Source organism: Falco punctatus (assembly GCF_963210335.1).
Source record: "Falco punctatus genome assembly, chromosome: 5".
Lineage (NCBI taxonomy): Eukaryota > Metazoa > Chordata > Aves > Falconiformes > Falconidae > Falco > Falco punctatus.
This window is the reverse complement of record NC_137584.1, coordinates 84,908,902-84,930,359: the sequence shown is the minus strand read 5'-3', so window position 1 is coordinate 84,930,359 and position 21,458 is coordinate 84,908,902. Positions and strand designations below refer to the sequence as shown.

Below are 21,458 nucleotides of genomic sequence, written 5' to 3'. Positions count from 1 at the left end.
TGCAAGAGTCTGTTCTTTTAGACTTTTCTATTTTATGGAGATATCAGCTTTAATATTTTGTGCCCAAAAAAACAAAAAAAAAAAAAAAAGAAAGAAAAATTGTAGTTTTTACTGAAAGCTAAAGAAATGTTATCATGGGTAGACCTGAACTTACACACGGGCTGAAGTTACCCACTTCAAAAAGGAAAATCCAAGCACATTAATCACATTAATTTTGCTCCATCTAATCCATCACTTTTCCTTGCAGTACTTGCTTGCCTAGTCATCCTGCGCATCACTGTTCTACCTATGATTAACCAAATGTAACTAATCTTCTATTTAGCATTTTAAGTTCTCATCTTCTTTTTCACCCACCCCTGGACAAAAAAGATTTCAAGCATTTTATTTCTGAGCCCAATTAAAGATCTTAGAGAAACAAATACACATAATACTAAAACTATACTATGAAGCTGTCTTCAATGTTTCAACAAATACCACTAATCTGATGAAGAATTTCAGTGCGACAATGGAAGGAAGAAAGAAAGAGAAATGTAGCCTAGATAACAGTAAAAAATAACTTTGCCCTAATGTTGTCCTAGTGTAATTCCTCATGTGTTCCACGAAAGGTTTTGCATGTGATGTTATCCTTGCTAGATATTTATAGTAAAGAGGAACAATGAACCTGAAATTTCTGCTTTGACAAACTATGTAAGAGGAGCTGCTACACTCAACATAGAGGGAGAAAAAAAGAATTAGGACAAGTCAGATGGAGCATACCAAGCTGAATGAGAAACCAGGGTGCAGTTTGCTTTCTTCCCCTGTATTGTGGATGCTAGTTACACCGATAGGAAGTTTTTGATATGATAGTTCAAATGCAGTTAGGGGAATAAATAAGAATGGAGAGTGAATTAGTGAAAGACAGTGAAAAGTCACAAGATTTCTGAACAGCTTGAAGATTCCCCTTGTCCTTAGATATCTGTCAGCTTTGGACATGTAATCTAATCTATTTTCTACAGGAGAAACAGTTTCCTTAAAAGAGCAGAGAGAGATCACAAGAATTTCTTCTAACAGCAGTTTCTTCTCTCAAAGTTTTATTGTGAAGGAGATTTTTAAGGATAAGAATTATGTAACTCAGCAGTTAAACAAAATTAAGAAATGTCAGGAATGCCTTTCATACGCTTAAGCAAGAGGTACGATACTAAGCCAAAGCAATACTCCCTTTGTTCCAGTTTTTCCATCACGATCCCACATCACTGATGTGCTACTCAAGGACCTATGACCTCCTCTCAAGTAAGAGGGGAGCTTCTTGTGGCAGAGGAACATTTACTCTTCCCTTGGCTTCCTTTTCAGGTACTATCTTTAGTACATGACCCAAGGTACGGTGCTGTACCAGGGAAGATCTTAACTGCATGGCAGCATTACAGCAGGTAGCAAATTTGGTCAGCAGGGTCATAGAATGGCGAATAAACCATAGTAAAAACTAGAACTTTTTACAGTGGTATATTTTAGTGGAAACCTGTTGAGAGACTTCCCAGCTCTAGCTATAAATAATGAATATTCTTCATTAGCTTATATTTGGTGGAGGTTATAGCAAGTACGAAAAGAAGATGCTGTTTGTAGTGAAAGGAAAACAAACACAGACTGTCAGTTTCCCTAAATCTGGACTATAAATGGTGTGTGTCATAGTTTGGTCTTTTGCTGGGACAGATAAAAATCTGTCCCGTTTAACCACTGCTTCTGGAGAACTTCTGGAGAACACTGCCAAAAAATCAAAAGAAACCACAAGTTGTGCAATGCAGTGAAGTTCCCAATTTTGAAAACTCTGTCAACTGCACACATCTGTAATGAAATTTAATGAGGTATTTTGCTTTTTGCCACAGAAAAATTATTTGAAGATCTATTCGCAGTTCTACAGAGGAAGTCACATTTAATTATACATATCATTAGTATATTAAAAACTGGATTTCCGTTCTTTATTTTAAAGCAGATATTTTATAAGCACAGGAAGTGGTACCTAATGAGTGGAATGTTTGGGGAATGTTACGTGCCTGTCAAATCACTATGATTCTGGTGTGGCATGAACAGTTCTCTTATTTTTATATAAGGTATATGCATTTTCTGAAAGACAAGAGTCATATGCAATATTTCTCTAAAGGAAGGTTGTGTGTCTATCTTCCTTCAATTTTTTCCCCTAATTGTCAAATTAAAATTTACAATTAAAAAATATTACTTAGTTTCCAAAGTGCATTTCTTTCACTATTCAACAATGCCATAATGCTGGCTACCAATACAGCAACTTGTACCAAAACACGTTTTTCAAAGACAGGTTTTACTGCAATTGTTCTTTCTTACCTTTTATGTGCTTCTGTCAGTGACTTCTCTTCATTTTCTTGGTCTATTTTAGCTGTAGAAATACAATCAAAAAATTATTAGCTACAAGGTGAAAGATAAAATTGTTTCAGATTAATGTGCATCGTAAGTATGTTGTATAAAATGAATAGAAACCACCTGGAGATATACTCGTACCTAAATTCTGAAAGAAAAACAAAAAAACAAAACCAAAAAACCCACACACGAACAAAGCCACATGAATTTTGATACCCTTATTAAAAAAAAAAAACAAACCAGGAAAACCCACAACCACAAAAAAAAAGCCTGCAAACTTGAAGCAAGTTTTGAAAATTAAAAAAAAAAAAAATAAAATCTTGCAGTACTATAAACAACCAACAAGTCATGAAAGTGACTTAAAACCAGATCTTAAAGAATGAATCTGAAAAGTGAAAAGCTATAGGAACAGGTATATATATATATATATATACACACACACACACCCCAGAAGGAGGAAAAGCTGAGTGAAAAGCAGGAAGGATTCAGTCTTAGAGCTTTTCTAAATGTTCCTTGATAGTTACAAATATTATTAGCTCTCTTCTCTTTCCCTGCACACACCATCTCCCTCTGCTCACATCAGTTAGTGAAGTGCTAGAGGCATAGCAGACCTCTTGAAAACATGAATGTTTTTATAAGAAGGAAATTGTAATTTGGTGATCATGTGACAGAAATTAAAAATATGAAACTGCCATTGCCACACATTGGTGTGATCTATTTCCTATGTGTTGTCTTGCATTTTATTTTGTACCCATTTCACTTAACTTGGGTATTCTGATCCACAGAATCTACAGGAACATGCGTAGTAATTTGGGCATCACCGATGTGCAAAGCGATAGCACAAACTGCTCTGTGCATGTGTGCTTAGGTGAGATTTGTACTTCTATAATCATCCAGGTAGCACAACTCAAGTCCCATTTAAGATCTCTGCTTTAACCAAAAGCCTTTTAGTTTGGAAGTTGTTTCTTCTTTTCAGTCAGCTGGACTAACGCGGCCTGCTAATTTGCAAGGAGAATTTTAGGCTTCCCAAGAGTCACTGGGTTTGGGGATACAAGAAGGCTCTGAACTGTCCTGGAAATAAATGTCGATGGTACAGAATTCACATAGAAATCTAAAAACAAAAAATAAAGCTTTAAGCTATTTATCATTCCACTTTCTGTACATAGCTCTAAAATAATAACTCATTAAAATCACTTTGATACATTGCAGATACATTGCCTGTGATAAAGGAAATCCTCATTTTAGATTTGTCAAAATCGAGAAAGGCAATGGGAATATCTGGGAGCAAAGATAACCACTATTTTTCTGTTACAATGTTTTAATCAACAGCATTTAACAAAAATACACTAACACTAGAATAGATATATAAAATCTGTAGCAAAGATACACAGATGGACTTTCCCTCTTTTTTCCTAGTCAGAACAAGGGTCAGAGCTGTCTGATGCTGCAAATGCTTTTTATTAGTAGCAATATAGTCTGCTGAGGAGGATGAGCAGTGCCTGGATGTTTGTAGCAGCAAACATTATATTTAGCAATCGTTATTTGAAGACTCAGGCTCAATCATTGTTTCGCTGAAAGTGAAAAAAAAAAACAACCCACCAGCAAACCACAAAAAACTTGAGGGAGAGCTGGGTAAATGTTCTCAAGGAAATTTAAGAGCACGTGAAGCCTGCCTGATTACAGATTTCAATACCGACTTGAAACTCGGCCCAGATTCTTCAAAAGGTTTGTGAGGGCTCACAATTCTTTTGAGTGAACTTGGGCCCAGTGTTGAGTGAATCTGGGCTGACAGAGTTTTTCTTGAAAGCCTTGCCTTGCTTTGGATATGAAACCAGGTGAAACCTGGCAGCTTTGACAGAATCTCATTAAGAATTTTTTTTCTCTTCATACTTCAATCCTGAGAGTCAAGGTATGACTTGTAAAACCATATGGTGCAAGAGAGAAGAAACTGGATGAAGGGAGATCCAATATCTCATCCTGCATTAACACTTTCACTAAGTATCTGCAGATACAACTTTTAAAATAAATAATTGTATACTGAAAAATGTAATTTGGACTCCTTTCAGTTAAGTAATGCTTGGAAATGGAGTCAAGCATGTTGCAGCCTAGGACGGTCTTTTAGTACAGGCATCATATCTCTAGGATATAACTCTTGTTATAATTTCCAGGATTGCTGGGTTATAACGTTGTCTAATCTGTCTAGTTTGCAGTTTTTTCTTTTTATTTCAACTCTTCTGCACATGTTTACAAACAATTATTTATCTACCAACAATGAAGCAAATATTCCACAATTTACTTTTTCCAAAAATGCAAGCACAGCGTATATACTAGGTTTATCAAAGGATGTGTCCCCATTCTGGAGCAAATTTTATTTCAATTAAAAAAGGAAGTTACTATGGTCCAGAGAGGAAGGAAAGAGAAAAATCCTTCAGGTATCTGTACTTTCAATAATTTTGTAGAGAATGGGTATTATAGAAAAAAAAAAAAGAATCTTGAGAATCCCTGAATGATGCAGGTTCATGTAACAGCATCTTTTTTAAAAAGTAATAAGTACATATGCATAAGGCACCTACTATACCCACAGAGGGAGATTTCATTCTGCATCAGATTACCTCTTGGCATTAAACAGTCTTGCGAGGAAAGAAATCTCTCTAAAAGAGAATAGCCTTGTAGTCTGTTCCAAATACATGATGACACTTCTAAACCTTTTGCATGTTATCAGAAGGATATTATTCAAGTGTAAATTTGACATGCAATCCATTTGCTTTCTCATTGTTCCAAACATAAAACAGTATGAAAACAATTCTGCTCCCACAAGACGACAGGTGGCACCAGTGAAAGAGAAGAAAATACAGTATGCACACTCAGGGATCTGTCCTTGTCCAAAGAAAATATTTAGATGACAGCTTTTGTAGTGGTATATAGTGAACATCTGAGAGCTGTGGGCAATGGCTGGTCAAAGGCATGCACTGAAATTTAAGCATCAAGGGAAGAAAGCCTCCTCTAAACCACAAAATTCTTACTGTCACCTGGATACTGTGGAGTAACTATTAGATGTTGAAGCAGCTGGAGATTCCTATACTTTCTGGAACTGGCCACTAATATGATCACCTGATATTAGTGGTTATTGGTATTTTGCTCTGTACTAATCACCCCGTTGGTAAACTGCTTTCAACTCATTTTTCCTGTTTGAGTAGGGGAGGGGAAAAAAATTCTGGTATGACAGATTTGGTTAAAGTGTCCCTGAGTGCATGAGATTTTACCATTTCGTTCAGTATAATGTATCCTTACTGTCACTCCTTCCTTCAAAGCAGTTCATCACAACTGTATAGTGCCTGAAAAGCACTGGTTTGGCATTCTTCCTTCTTGGCACCCTATACAATTAAGTGCTCAGTACCAGTTGCAAAGTGGCCACCTTGGGGCAACAGTCTTGGGAGAAAAGTGTCTTTACTTTTACAATAGAGAACTCCTCTCTCTATTGTATTACACAACAGGTGAAGTAAAAAAGGAGAAAATCCCTACCGGCTCCACAGAGATTCTTCCATGGGAATGACTGATACAGGAAAATTGGGTCATTTCCAGGGATACCACAGCATCTGAGTGCGCCTGAGTGCTCTGTTCTGCCACTAAAATTTCTCTTTATCTCCATCCTAAAGAAGCAAACTTACTTCAGAAAGTCCTATGGATTTCCATTGGAAAACATTAGAAGTCTTGTAGTCGTCCAGTAGCCATATCTGTTTCATATGTGTTCAGAATCCATCAGCTGACCACAGCAGCGACTGCCTTTTCTGACACGGAGGAGTTCCCACTCTTGGGTCAGTTCCCAAATTAAAATATTTCATATTTTATTGACTCTTCTTTTACCCAGCTCCCTACTAAGAGTAATTTTCTTGATCCTTGACACTAATTTATTAAACCACCTCTAAATACACTGTTCAAAATCTATTAGACTACATCATACCAGGAGATACTAGCCCCTATATTTCATGTAATGCATCAGTAAGCAGAGGTAAAACAGTTTTACATCTCTGCCTGCACACACTCAGTATGTTGTGTGGCGTTATATGCAGCTCTTGTAATCCTGAAGGCAGACATATATATTCTGTAAAATCTACTTAAAAGGAAATAGTTAAAAATATGCTCAGTTCATATTGAAAACTGCCATATTAAAAAAAAAAAAAAAAAAAAAGAACATTTTAGAGTGAAAGTGATCTCTCATGGAGCAAAGCTACCTTATCTACTATTTACAGCATATACTGAATTAGTTATCTTTTAACTTTTTCCTTTGAAAGCATCTTTAATGCCTTGTTGGATGATGTTCCACTGTTTTCCTGCTTTTTCCATTAAGATACCTTCAGATTATTTAAAGATGGTCTGCCTTTAGAACAAAGTCTATACTTCCTAAATACTTTATATATTTGGTCAAAATTCAAGTACATTCCTTCCTCCCTACGTCATTCCTTACTAAGAATGAGGACTGTGCTATATCCAAGACCCTTCAATAAATTCTTCTAACTACAGGGTATGTGTATTTCTTCAAAATTTACTCACATCAGATGTTCTAATTTCTATCTTATCCCGTTTCATATTTGCTTAAACGTAGTGCTTGATAGTTTATAGTTGGGGCATAAAACCTGATTTCATGCAATTCAAAATGAGGTTACTGACAAGGGCTCACAAACAAAGTCTAGTTAATTCACAAAACCTCTATTATCAGCATATACCCACATTCCAGAATGATACATGCCACTGTTTGGTCTGTTTGCTCTGCCAAATCTTTTAGATTAGAGTCCTGCAAAGATTACATGCAAATTTCTGCAAAGGCACATATATGAATAGCCATACTAAAGTGACCTATGCATTTATGAAAATCTGAAGCACCTCACAAAATTAAATGTGAGAAGTGTACACAAACATTCTAGAAAATAATGGTATTTAATAGAACAGTGTAATTTACTTTTCTGCATAGTCCTTTTTTCTTTTCCTTTGCTTTAAGAAGCCTTGAAGATTAAATGGAGTTCAAAGATAAGGACGTAAAAGCCATTTTTTGATCACAAATTGTCCCCTCTGATGTCAATGGCAAATGACATTTTGGATCTATTATGCTAAAATCTCTGCAGTAATCAATCCACTCTGCAAACTAAGAACATTGCCAAGTATCTCCTCATTTTTAGTCCAATAAACTTTCTATATTAGTCTCCTCCAAATTTAACCATTATAATTCCTGCATCAAATCTGATTTTTAAGAAAGATTATTTACACGAATATAGCAATTTTCTGCACGTACAGACTACTGTCTATATGGACAGATATTACATATAATGTCTGTTGTCTCTATTAATAGTTGTTGCAATTTCTTGTTTGAAAGTGCTACATTTCCCTCTTTATTGTCTTTTCCAAAGGATTTAAGAGTATTAAGAAATATTTTATCTAACACTAACAGGGAGGTCAAAGACTTACTATTTTAAACTGAGACTATTCTGCCCCTGTGCTATATATGTGTTCCTGAAAAGTTTGTAAAAATCTTTTTCACTGAAAAAAAGAAAACTACTGCTAACACTTCTACAAACCCTTGCCGCAGATTTACCAGGATCTTTAAAGAGGACATTTGTGTTTTTTTCCACAGTGGTGCTGAATGAATAGCAGCTGGGACTTTGAAAACATACCAAATATCTCCTCTGGCAGAGTCAAAAACGCCAGTAAAAACCCAACAAACCAAAACTAAAAAGTTAGTTGAGGGATAGACTTTCTTAAAAAGTGTATCCCATGAGTTCCTGACAGAGGCCACAAGGATACCTTCTGTAGGTATCTCGTGCATGGGAAACAAAGCGAAGCAGAGAGAAAACACTGGATGAACAATCACCACAAGCAAAGGCATGTAGTTACACTGGTAGTAGTATCAAGGTGCAAGGTTTAAATTTACAAAACCTCCAAGAGAGTTCCTAAGAGAATACCTCAATTCTCCTCTGTAGCATGTACTTTTAAATGCCCCCAGAAAATATAATGCAGCTGGTTTATGTGGCAATTCGCATTATATTCAACACTGTGTTTTGAAATACCTTGAAATACCAAAGCAGAATAGCAAAGACACCAGGGTCAGTAGAAAGCTCATGAGAAAAACCCCTCTTTCTTTCCCCCTTTAGACTTCTAAATGTGTTTTGCCTCAATTTTTGGATTTTTTTTGTTGGTTTTCTTTGCACATTTTATTTAATAAGACTAATGTGTTTGGGGACATGAGTGGCATTGGGAAGAATTAAGTAGCCATTTTAGATGGGAACTATCAAAAAAGAAGTGGGTTTTAGGGAAGATTGTAGATGATCATTAACTTTTAAATGATGACAGGGGATTGTGCTTAGTGGCTTTGTAAAAAAAAAAAAAAAGAAGAAAAGAAAAGAAAAAAGGCATTAAAACATAAGCTCTAAAATTGGATATGCAATAATATCCAGGAATTTCATAAGAAAAATAGACTGAAAGCTAATAGTTCATAAGAACTATGAGTGTTGTTTATGTGCAAATGTATGAGATAACCATAGTCACAAAACAAGTTGACTCCAGAAATTATTCCATGTAGACCTTGTAGGTCTACTCAAACAGCATTCAAATGCCCTCTCAGAGCTTTCGTCCCACCAGAACTTTTTGCTGATAGTTTGTGGAATGGTCTTGACCCAGTGATTACTGTCTGTTCTCACCGTCTGGCCCCAAACCCAGTTGCAATTTAAGCTATTTCTGCTGAACAAGTTTCAAAGGGCTATGAGTAAGAAGATGCACGAAACTGCCATCCCTTCAGATCTCCTGATCTCTCTTAAGGGAATATCACATCTTCACAGGTAATTGAATACAGGAATGAATCTGAGTAATCTCAGATGGGAGGCAACAAGAATCCTTTCATCTGCTCATGTCCTAAATCCTTTTGGTTTTTTCCTCTTATTTAAAGTGTTAACTAGTATTTGTTTATAATTAGCTATGAATGTGCTTGCCAGTAACTTTCAAGTGAAGCCAGTTGTTTTTTGTTTCTTTGGGTGGCTTTTTTTTTTAGGTTGGGTTTTTTTTTTTTATTTTGACAGATACAATGCCTTCTCAGTGAGTCATTAGAGCTACGTTGCTATAGTTTTGAGAATTTCTGTTTACACTGCACAAAAATCTAAGTACATTTGAATGTTTTATTACCAGGTATATTCATGCTAAGGCGGCTTTGCAAGAGAAGAAAGTAGGATTTCTTCTGGGAATCCTATCAAGGCCTTATATCCTTCTGTGTTTCCTATGACAAATTCATAGGAGGTTATGAGCATGAAGAATACTCACTTTGTCTCTCCCCTTTTCTAAGATACATACATGAAAAAGATTATTTAAATACTTCGTTCAGACTCCCATTTCTTGAAGATAACTGGGGACTGAGCATCTAATATGCTAGACATTTTTGTGATTACGTTTTTCCAGTTTTTTCTGTTGAAAATTGAAAAGCCTATGATAAGTTAAACATATACATAAACGTTTAGATTGATTCCAACCAATTGCACTTCATTATGACTTTATAGTCTCACACAACAGGAACAACAAATTATGTGCTAGCCCCATAGATGAGGGCCAAGATCCATGGAACTACATCTTAAACTCTCAGTAAGTACATGAGCACTGAAAGTTGATCTTTGTTGAAAGTTAAAAAAATGTAAACTTAACAACAGACTCTATAAAAGAAGACTGACTCTTCAAATTAATAACCAAACCAAAAAAATCCTCAGCACAAATCCTATCTACCCCTCACAGATGCTGTGTTTCAAGGTGTGAACTCTCCACATTTTGCTATTTGTGTCCTCTTTTAATCCATCTCAGGCAGCAGTCTGGTAAGAAGCTAGGTTATTTTTACCTCAGTTTTCACCAGCAAGTGCTCCAGCTACACCACTCAAGTCACAGATGGCAAAGGCAGGGACTGGCAGAATGAAGAATCACCTGCTGTAGATCAAGTTTGAGAACATCTAAGGAACCTGAAGGTGCACAAGTCCATGGGACCTGATGAGATGCATCTGTGGGTCCTGAGGGAACTGGCAGATGAAGTGGCTAAGCCACTATCCACCACATGTGAGAAGCTGTGGCAGCCCAGTAAAGTTCCCCCTGACTGAAAAAGGGGAAATATAACCACCAGTTTTTTAAAATGGGAAATAAGGAAGACCTGGAAAACTACAGCCTGGTCCATCTCACCTCTGTGCCGTGCAAGATCATGGAGCAGAATCTGCTGGAACCTATGCTGAGGCACATGGAAAGTAAGAAGGTGATTGGTGACAGCCAGCATGGTTTCAATAAGGGAAAATCATGCTTGAAAAATGTGGTGGCCTTCTACGACAAGGTTACAGCATTGGTGAATGAGGGAAGAGCAACTGTCATCATCTACCTGGACTTGTGCAAAGCATTTGATGATGTCCCACACAACATCCTTGTCTCTAAACTGGAGAGACATGGATCTGATGGATGGACCATTTGGTGGATAAGGTATTGGCTGGAGGGTCACACTCAAAAAGTTGCAGTCAATGGCCTAATGTCCAGCTGGAGACCAGTGACAAGTGGCATTCCTCAGGGGTCCCTACTGGGAGCAGCACTGTTTAACATCTTGGTCAGCAACATGGACACTGGGCTTGAGTGCACCCTCAATGAGTTTGCTGGCACCAAGCTGTGTGGTACAGTTGACACGCTGGAGGGCAGGGATGCCATCCAGAGGGACCTTGACAGGCTTGAGAAGTGGGCTGAAGCTGTGGATGCCTCATCCCTGGCAGTGTTCAAGGCCAGGCTGGATGGGGCTTTGAGAAACTAGGTCTAGTGGAAGGTGTCCCTGGCCATGGTTGGAACTAGAGGATCCTTAAGGTCCCTTCCAACCCAGACTGGTAATTTCAGTAATATGCTGTACTTTTCAGAATATTTTGGGGTGGATGATTTGTACCACGCTATTGTTCCACTCACATATGGATCTGTTCACAAGTGATGCCAAAATACTCTACCACACCTGTGCTGTCTGCAATCACATTATCGATTCCTACAAAAACAATTAAATGAGGTCCTACGCCAAAAGCACAAACAGCTGCCAGCCCCAGTCTAAAGGTTTGGCCTTTCATGGACTTTGAGGCAAGGTAAGGCTAATTCAGTGAAGCCTCTTTAGTGCTGCAAATACAATATAATCTGAATTAGGATTATTATCTAATAACACACACTAGTGGAGGTGCTGACATCTGAAGTAGGGACAAGTTTATACAATACTGATGTTAAACTATTTATTAGCATTAAGATGTCAGTGTGAGATTTAAAAAAATACTTTCAGCACTCAAAGAACAAGTTTTAAAAGCTCTTTCAATAATCCAACAAAAAGAATACTAACATAAAAATGTAAACAATCATGGAATTAAATTGTTCAAGTGTGAATTCTTGGATCTTTTGTTCTAGTGACTTTATGTTGCTCGCTCTTCATATCCTTCCAATATTTTATTCTGAAATGTAGAAAACCCTGGGGGTTTTTAATATTGTTATCAAAAATACTCATTACTAATACTTAAAGTAATAATCTCCACGTAAACCTACCAATCTCCCACCCCTTAATGTTCTGTGCATTTATTTTTTTAAAGAAAAACAAAAACATTTATTCATATATATTTCTAACGGCCTTTTAGTCATATTTTCCTCAAATTATTTTTAGAAAAACTATCAAATAGTGCTATGTTGTCCCTTATATTAATCAAATTATAAAAGCAACATTTAAAGAATATTAAATCTGCAAAATCAATCATTCTGGGTTAGAAAATGCCAGAATGAAGATTACCCTAGCAGCATTCATTTCGCAATCATCCACAGTACTTCTGGAGCCAGCAACTGAACCCAGCCATCCAAGACTCAGTCTGATGCTTTAGTCTCATTCACAATCCATCATTTGATGATGCACAGCCTTTTGCTGCTTGACCTAAAAGAGCAAGTCACAGCCAACTATCTGGTTGCAGCGACAGCGGTAAATACAACACACTTTTGATTTATACACTAATTTACTAACGGTTTGGAAACTGGATTCCTGAATGCTCTTCCTGGCAAAAGAGGGAGATGGTTACAGACAGTTCACCCAGGAGGACAATTTTAGCATCTTTATACTGCAAGATCATGAGGATGTGTCTAGGATTTGGGCCTGGAGAAGAGTCTGTATTCTTGGGTCCAGCAGAATAAAACCTGGGTCTGGCATTCACTAGCAAGAGCAGAACTGTGGAATTTTGCATAAAACGACTTCGAGGAACCAAAAGGTTGAATGACTACCTTGTATTCCCAAGCTTACAATCATACTGGAATTATTCCCAATGTTTTTAGATGAACTAGCTAAACATCAGAAAATTATGTTTTCCCTTCTTCTATAAACAATGCATTCTAGTGTTCAATTCCCTTACACCATAATGCTTTTTCTAAACTCTAAAAATAATTATATTGCTTTGGCTTCTGAATACAATATCGGACAACTTGCTGAGATTTGAAGTCTGTGACATTTGCAGGATCTATAGAATCTCAGTGGAAGAGCTGTGATTCCAACATATCCCTTCCCAGTTCCCAAACCAGACTTACTTTCCCAAGCTTCCTGCTTCTCAGGCTGGCAGGAACACCCAGCCTAGCCGTAGCCCCAACAGCAAACACACAGAAGGTGCTTTTCGCTGCATGTTTCACCACAGATTCTCGTTCATGCACACCCAATTATTTCAACAGGAGCTGGGTATCATATCAAGTGGGGACAAGGTGAAAGGATTACTGCTAACAAAATTTCTCTACAAACTGCATGACAATTAGCACCCTCAGGATTTCCCCACTGTCCCGTGTGTCAAGACACATATACCCCAGAAAAAGAAGTAATTTCTGAAGCTTTTTGAACTGGTGGATGTGATCTCTGATGTTTTTGTGTCCTTATCTATCCACAGCTACATACAGAACAAAGCCAACAGGGTTCCCAAATAGTTTTCTTTTGCAATCTCTCTTATTCAAATTCTGATAACTTGTTAGGAGTAACTCAAGGACAGAAAACTTCAGTGAATGTGTACCTTATACTGGGGAGATTCAAATAGGACTTTTAAAATTCCTGCCATTTGGTCTGAATAATATTTCATTGGAAGAGGACTGTTCTCCTACATTTCACACTTATATCACTCAAATACTGGAAAGACTTAAAGAAATGTTTAGAAATATGTAACAAACAATATAATTTTTTAAAGCCTTGTATTTTCTGACAATTTTTCTCCAATCTTTTTTATTCTAATTTATCTTTTGAATGAAATGATCTTTACAAGTAAGCTAGTAATACCAAACCTTTTCTTGTCCCTGATGAATCTAATGAAAGTATTAATGTTTTTAAAAAAATATTTTCTATGAATACATTAATAGTAACAGTCAGCTAGACTAGTTACAATGACTTAAATCAAAGTTATATAACCGTGCCTGACAATAACTATTCTTATAAAGCAGTGCCTTTCTAACCCCCTGCCAAGGATATTTAATTTGATGTCCAAGTTTTTTTGCCTATGGGAAAACCATTTTCCATTTTAGCTGCTAGGAACAAGTATAAGTGAATATGCTGTAAATAACTAGCTACTTTGAACTTTTGGGCCCTATTATGCACACAAGTTATCTGCTCTGAAAAGGCATCATATAAACATGCCAAATTATTCAACCCTATGAAAAATGCTTTTCATCTGAATTGTAAGTTAAAACTTTTTCTACTTTAGAGAAAGTGGAACTTGAAAAGATAAAAAAACTTAAAGCTTGATTTTTCTTTGCCCAGAGCATATGTTATATAAACACAAATCCCCAAAAGGTGCCAAGAATTGTCCCTCTGTTTTTCTAAATGATCATGTGTGCAGTCTAGCTGAAAAGACTCATCGATTATGTCTACATAAACAACAAAAGCCCTTAGAAAAAATATCTAGATCAAAAGCCTGTCAAACACTGAACAGGAAAGAGAAATCCTGCTTTAAACATGGCCTCTTTCAAGTCTGAATTCAATCCCATGAAGTAAAAACAAAGGATTTCATAATGAAAGGTATTTAAAATTACTTTATTTTTGGAACTTAACCAGGGATTCTTTTTTTTCCAATATGGTAACCTTTGTCTTACACTGGGACAGAATTCTGCAAAATGTATCTTACAGTTTTAAATAAATGTAGAAACTGTTTAGTCACAGTCCACTGTTTTCAATACACATTTGCAATTATTTTCATTAAAATGCAACAATGGTATTTTACTGACATTATGGGTTTCTCCTTTTGTCAACCACCCGACAATACCCACTGTTAACTAGTGAAAAAAGTTCTTAACAGATAAGATACATTTGTTTTTCTCCTCCCACCCTTTTTTCCTCACTTTCCTAAAGTACAGACACGTAATCAGGAAAGGAAATAGCATATCCCTGCAAAACCAGAACAGATTACTATATAGCTTATATATAATTATGCTCTGGAAGTCACAGTCAGAAATCATAAAGTAAGCTAAAGTGCAGAGTCAGATACTTTATAAAGTATGGTTTCTAAAAGAAGTGAAAGAAATTTAACAGATATACATCTGATGAAATACAATCCTCATGTTTGATTTCCTACTCTGTTATTAAGGTTAATATGCAAACATATGGCATGATTTACAGTGTACCATTAGTGATCTCTTTCAGACAGCTTGTGATTTGATTGTCCCCTATCTATCTAAATATAAATAAATATATAAGCCTAATGGAAAACACTTGCTACATGTTTAATCATGTCACTACTGTAACATTTGTATGTCATGTACATAATCAGAACCCAGTTATAAATCAGTTCATACCTACAATTGCTGGAGACAGCACCCTGTTTGCCAGGTTTGGCTTACAGACATGTCTTAGAAAACACAAGTTCACATTTGATGGTTTATAATGGTGGATTTTCTCAATTTTTTCACTGTAATTGAGAGTTCTGTAGGTTGCATCAGTATATACCAGAACATATGTACTCCACTTATGTTCAGATAATTGGTCATCTTGGATATTCTAACCAAGAAGAGATAAATGTGTATCTGACTGGCCTTTCAAACAGTGCACATTCTGTTAATAATGATTTCTATATACGATAGCTCACTAACAAATTGTTAGCTCTAGGCTAACAAATTACTGACAGCTCCATTGAATCCGCACTAGAAACAGACTTTTCACATAACTTACCTTTTGGTAGAGAAGAGGTCTGCTTTCTACTATAAAATGCAATATCAAAGCAAACAGAGCAGCAAAGTGGTCAAGAAATTTAAAATTACTTTGGTAATTATTTTGGTAAAAGTACTCAATCAGGCCATTGTCAGCCTGATGCATTGAATTCTAACATACCAAAAAGTGAACTGGTCAATCCAGAGTATACCCTTTTGGAGCAGTATTTCAAGAGATGCTTTTATATACCACTAGTTGAAAACTGAAGTTATCTATACCTCTTATAGTCTTGCAAAGAAGGGTCTAGTAAAGCACTGAAAGCACAGTCTATTCATTTTTAAAGTGTTTTCTTTCTAGCACTCAGGATGGCAGTTCATCATGGATATTTCTAATATATTTTCTCTTGCTGTGTTTTCCACTAATCACATCCAAGTACTTCATATGGGTTTGCCTTCTATCTGGAAAACTTTTAACTACTTTTGCTATGTTCTATGTTTTTGGCACATACAAAAGAATTATCTCTTTGGAAAGAAGTTAATGGAACAGATCCAGCTTCAATAATTTTGCAAGGAACAAAGGTTGTAAAATTGTTTTCTACTGGAATGTTGAATTTATCAGAAGATCACCCACTCAAGCCAATAGCATTTGTCTTTGCCGTCATGCAAAACAGAAAGAGTCACCTACAGTACAACAGAATCATTTTGCAAATCTTTTAGATCTGTGTGGCATCTGATTAAACTAATCCACATCTTTCTATGATGCCAAAATAAACAGTTCCTTTCCCACAATGTATAAACATTGTTCCCATAACTTTCCTTTGAAATGTCATGAAAAGGTTAAGTGACGTTTCATTATTTACCTTGACTAATGAATTGCTCCATGTTGTCTTTGAAAGGCTGGAGGTGCTCTTCTAGTGATAGCTGATAAACTTTTGCTGCTTCTGTCTCACATACTGAAATTGAAGTAACAGATTAGTTTAGGATGACACATCATAGTATGGATCTGCAGACTGTAATAAAAGACACACTTAAATTACCACATAGCCAGTGAAATTGCTGCAAATGTGTGCCTCAAACACACTACTTCAAGTACAAACACTATAATAATATATTCAGAAGCAGTTATGTTCCTGGTCAAATATTTTTGACCAAAATATATAGATAACTTGCGGTCAGTGTGTTAGTTTAAATGACTGTAGCAAAAATTACAAAACCACTCATTTATTTTTTTTTAAAGAGAAAGACAAATTTAAAGGGCTGAAATGTATGGGAACAAAATTGCAAACTCAGATCCCATGCCACATTGATGTACCTGGTCCCAGGTGACAGTGCCTGAATAAAAAAAAAAGTTCAGATGCAAAACCTGCACCAAGTAGTAGGAAAGACCTTGATTTAATGAGTAAAGCCAGATGAAGGCTTAATGTATGATAGAAACAGAGACACAGTGAAGTGTCTTGCATTGTTCAAAAGTAATAGTACAAAATGATTAAAATGAAAGATAAGATACAGTCAGGGCTTTCTGTCAGAGACCTTGGAGGAGGACAGCTTGGTTCTTGGTCTCACCAGAGACCAGAACAGAGAACCTGGAGCCTGAAACAAGCCCTGACACAGATTATTCATCGGTGAGGTGGTATTATCATGCTTTCACCAACTATCCAAGCAAACCTAACACCAACTTCAGACTGTGCTAAGTTCCCATCATTCAATAGAAACAAGCCCTGCTTGATTCTACCTCAAAATTTCCAGTAGAAGAGCACACAGGCAAAAATATGCATTTTCCTTGTTTACACTCCAGGGCTTCTTTCAGCCAAACAGGACTGTTACTATATTTCTAAATACAGAAGACTGGTTAGGCATTTGAAAAACAGATTTTGAAGCAGCATAAAGTACTATCATAATTATCTACTTCAAATATAAATGATGTCTACAATTGCATCAATCCAAATATCTACAGATGAGAATTGTAGTCTGCTTTTGAAGACTGGAAATAAAGGCAGTTGTTTCACCATTATATGCTTTGTGGTTCTGTAATATTTGAAAAGGTTCTTAAAGGAGAAAAAAAACCCCAACAAATCAACCAGTTGTCAACTTGTTCTTACTTCAGAGAGCACGAATTTATAATCTGTTGAATAATACCAGTCTCTAGTTTACAGCAAAAAATGAATGACATATACAAAAATCATGGTAGAGCAATTAAAGATAACATAATTTTATAATAAAAAAATAAAAAGCAGACGAAGATCCAAAGGTTCATTCATTTTGGCCAGCACTGGTTCGCCAACCCACTACAGATCTGTACCTAGTCATTTAAGCTAGAGTGCCAAGAAAGTAAATATATGCCATGGTAGTCAAGTCTTTGTAATCTATCAGCTGTGTAAATTGATTCACCTTTACCGTACTACTCATCTGGTCTGCTATATCTGGGGCAAATTTTTGGACAATGCAGCTTTCGATCTCATAAACACTGGTTAATAATTTTTTTCTCATAGTTGTGAATATACCAAAAAGAATTAGAGATACCAATTTTTTACATGCACATATACAGAAAAGCAAACTAACCCAAATAATTGCTAACTCCACACAAGTGAAGTGACAATAAAAATGCCAGGTTTTAAAATACCTTTTGTTTAAGCTTAGAGGAAAACTGAAATAAATACCAGCTGATATTTGGGGAGGGGAGGGGAAACCTAACATGAGTATATTTAATTAGAAAGGTAACCCTGTTTATGAAGCAATATTAAAAAAACCTAACAAAACAACCTGAAAACCCCCAAAAATACAGTCAAATGGACAAGCCTATAATTTTTAAACAAATCTTAGTCAACACATCTGAAAAAGGGGAGAGGATCCAAATGAGCGTGAATTTTCTTACAGCATATGTTAGACAAAAAAAAAAAAAAAAAAAAAAAAAAAAAAAAAAAAAAAAAAGAGAAGTTATGTACTATTCTGTAAAGGAAGACATTCTGGTGACGGCATATAGAATTTCTATTAATCTTTTCTCTCCTATTCAGAAATAAGAGGCAGAGCTGAAAGATGCTATAGAACCTCCCATAACATTTAATATTACCAAAATGCCATACCTTTTTCCAGAATATGGATTGAATATTCTTTACAGCAGTACATTATACTCTCTTGAATTAATGTCTGCAGCTCACGATGAACTCCTGATCTCTCAGCTGATTTGACAGAAGTATCAATCTTATGGAGATATATACCTGCCAAAAATCATAGTCCATACCCATGCCAATAGCCTGAAGCTATTTTGAAAGACTACAAGGAAATGCAGGGATATACTATCTTTATATTACTCTCTATAGAAAAGAAAAACATGTAATATTGTCCGAAAATATGTCTGTTCTTTAACCATTCAGATACTGGAAGCTCTTCCATGGCTGATTTGTTTGTGTGTGTATGTGGGCAAAAGGGAGTGCAGCTGATGATCATTTTGTTTCTCCAGTTTTTGGTGGAGTTTGTTTGTTTGTTCCCTCCTTCCTGTCGTTAAAAGGCTAAAATCAGTGATATTCAGAAGATTTACAGGTCAGGTTCATTTTTTACCCTAATCCTGAAAAAAAGGTGTTTTAAGTAAGTTAAGATCCAAAAGAAAACACGGGGGAAAAAATTATCTCTTTCCTGCTTCATGTAAATTGTAAGATAGCATATGTAGCATCCAGCTTTTAAAAATAGGAAAATTTCTGTCATTATTACCATACTAATTTCAGTAATTTGATGCTTAAACTACTTCATCAGATGCTTTCTTCATTAGAGAATTAACAGGACTGTTAGCTCTTACTAAGTTTCTCGGTTCTGCAAGAGCATTAATAGCAGAACTGCGGTCTCCTGCACAACCTGCTGGGATATATCACTCATTTATCATGTTCTTTAATTTGTCACCAGCGTATAAAGCCCTGCTATTTGGATGAAATACTGTTATTCCTTTATGTAACTGAAGAAATTAAAGTGCTAATCATATGAAAAGGAATACAAAGCAGTAGACAGATATCGGTTTTTCTGCCAAGTGAAGGAATAGGATACTGTAAAAATGTGTCAGAAGAGTATTTGATAACTTCTAAGCAATGTGGAGGTGAAACATGAAAAAAAAATAATGTGAGAATATCAACACTTGGTTTTTGGGGTGGTTTTATACTTGATTTTTCTTTTTCCTCAGCTTCATACTCAGACACGTTTCTTTCCATGAAACAGCCCAGCTAAACATCCCAGATATCAAAGCAGTAGGTTGGTAAAGGGGCTTTGCTGTGACACAGTTTGTAGAAGTTTTGTCTGAAACAAAAGTTTGTCTTTTTTTTTTTTTAAATAACAGACACAAAACTTGCTGTTACCATCCCTAATCTCACAGGTTAAGTTATTCTCTCATCTTGCGAGATGTTTACACAACTGGAAAACTTGGACAAATCTAGTGTATCCCTAAACTGGGTTTACTTTAAGCAGATTCTAAAATTTCCCTATAATGCAAGAATTGAAAGGCACCACAAATGAGAACCATGTAGGCAGTTATAAAACCCAAGCAGTCAGTAGAAGCTTATCTCACAACATGGAATTGCCTGAACAGGAATAAAGAGAGATAAAAACTTGTTTGTATTGCTTGGCAGCAAGGTGAAGGTTTCAGTTCCCTGTAGTCCTGCATATCCAGTCCTCATGCAATGATCTCAGACCTTCTAAAGAGCTCAGATCCTGAGCAGAAGTTGGCATGGGCAGACACACCTCTTCTCTGACCCTCTAAATCAATTTAAAACATATAAACAGTGTCTCAGTCATTTGAAAGGCCAATAGTCCATCTAATTTCATCACCTCTCTAACATCATATGCTGCAGAGGACTGTGTGTGATTTTCCAGAGAAGCCATATAAATGGATTTTTGTGTGATCTAAATTTTGGGAAATTAAAACTGGTAGCCCTTTGCCCATACATACACAGATAGTGCAAATGCTTCTGAACTGGAACTGGCTGTGAAAATCTGTGTTCAAAACCGGTTTAGAGATTTAAAAAAATTTCAATTCCAACTGTATCCAGTATCTCATGAATCTCATCTCACTCTCTATTTCTATGTTAAAATACCATTAATTGCCATTATTCAAGGTACTGTGTTATCTTGCTCATCCTTTTTTTATTATTATTCTTTTAGATCAATATACTAAAACTATATAAAGTTTCACAACAGCCACTATTGATTAAGAGACATCTATACAAAAAAGGAATAAAGTCACAAAAACATTCTCTGCCTTGTACTAACACTCTCAGTAAAAGATTCTGGTAAGCCCTCTAAAATGTGTGCAGTCTCATTATCAAAAATAGTTGCTTTACCTGTTAAAAAACGAGAAAAGTTTTCAAGATTCAGAATTCTTAATGAGTGTTTTCCACCTATTTCTGAGTACTAAATTTTAGCGCTCAGAAGTACAGATCTCTTCTAAAATACGTGGGTTTTTACAACTTGTGTGACCAGATGCTCAGATGCTCTTCAGGCTTACTGTATTGTCTTTGGTCAGGATAATGATGGGCAGCATGATTTTGCTTTCAACACCCTCAAAACATAAAAACAAAGAGCAAACACCACCACCACCACCATCATCACAACCCACCAAAAAACCTGGTAAGAAAGCAAGCAGAACTGTGGATTATCTTGGATAAGCAATTAACAGGTCCATTGGGCTGGTTTGGTTACAATTTCTGAAACCACATACTGGTCTATAGAAGTCCTATAGACTTTAGGTGGATTTTCAAGACTGTTTAAGGTACTTCAAAGCACAAGTTGCAGTGAGATTATTTTTTTTATTTATTCTTTAATGGAGTTTCAAAATTATGTCCTTTAATTTTCAGAGGGTGTGAGTACCCTGGCTCCCATAGATATGCCTGTGTCCTACTTGCCTGAGAAGTATATAACAGCACAACCACGGTTTTCACAGCTTCCTCAGTGCT

General features: G+C 36.1%; 1 protein-coding gene across 1 annotated transcript in view; it reads right to left on the bottom strand.

The window, feature by feature from the left end:
• The window catches only part of FMN2 (formin 2), a 165,684-nt gene that overhangs the window by 31,026 nt on the left and 113,200 nt on the right, over positions 1-21,458 (bottom strand). The window contains exons 15-16 of the mRNA XM_080389778.1: positions 16,389-16,481; positions 2,332-2,383 (exon numbers count right to left, since the gene is read on the bottom strand). Coding sequence (XP_080245904.1) covers positions 2,332-2,383; positions 16,389-16,481 — 145 coding nt within the window. The remainder of the gene's footprint in view (positions 1-2,331; positions 2,384-16,388; positions 16,482-21,458) is intronic.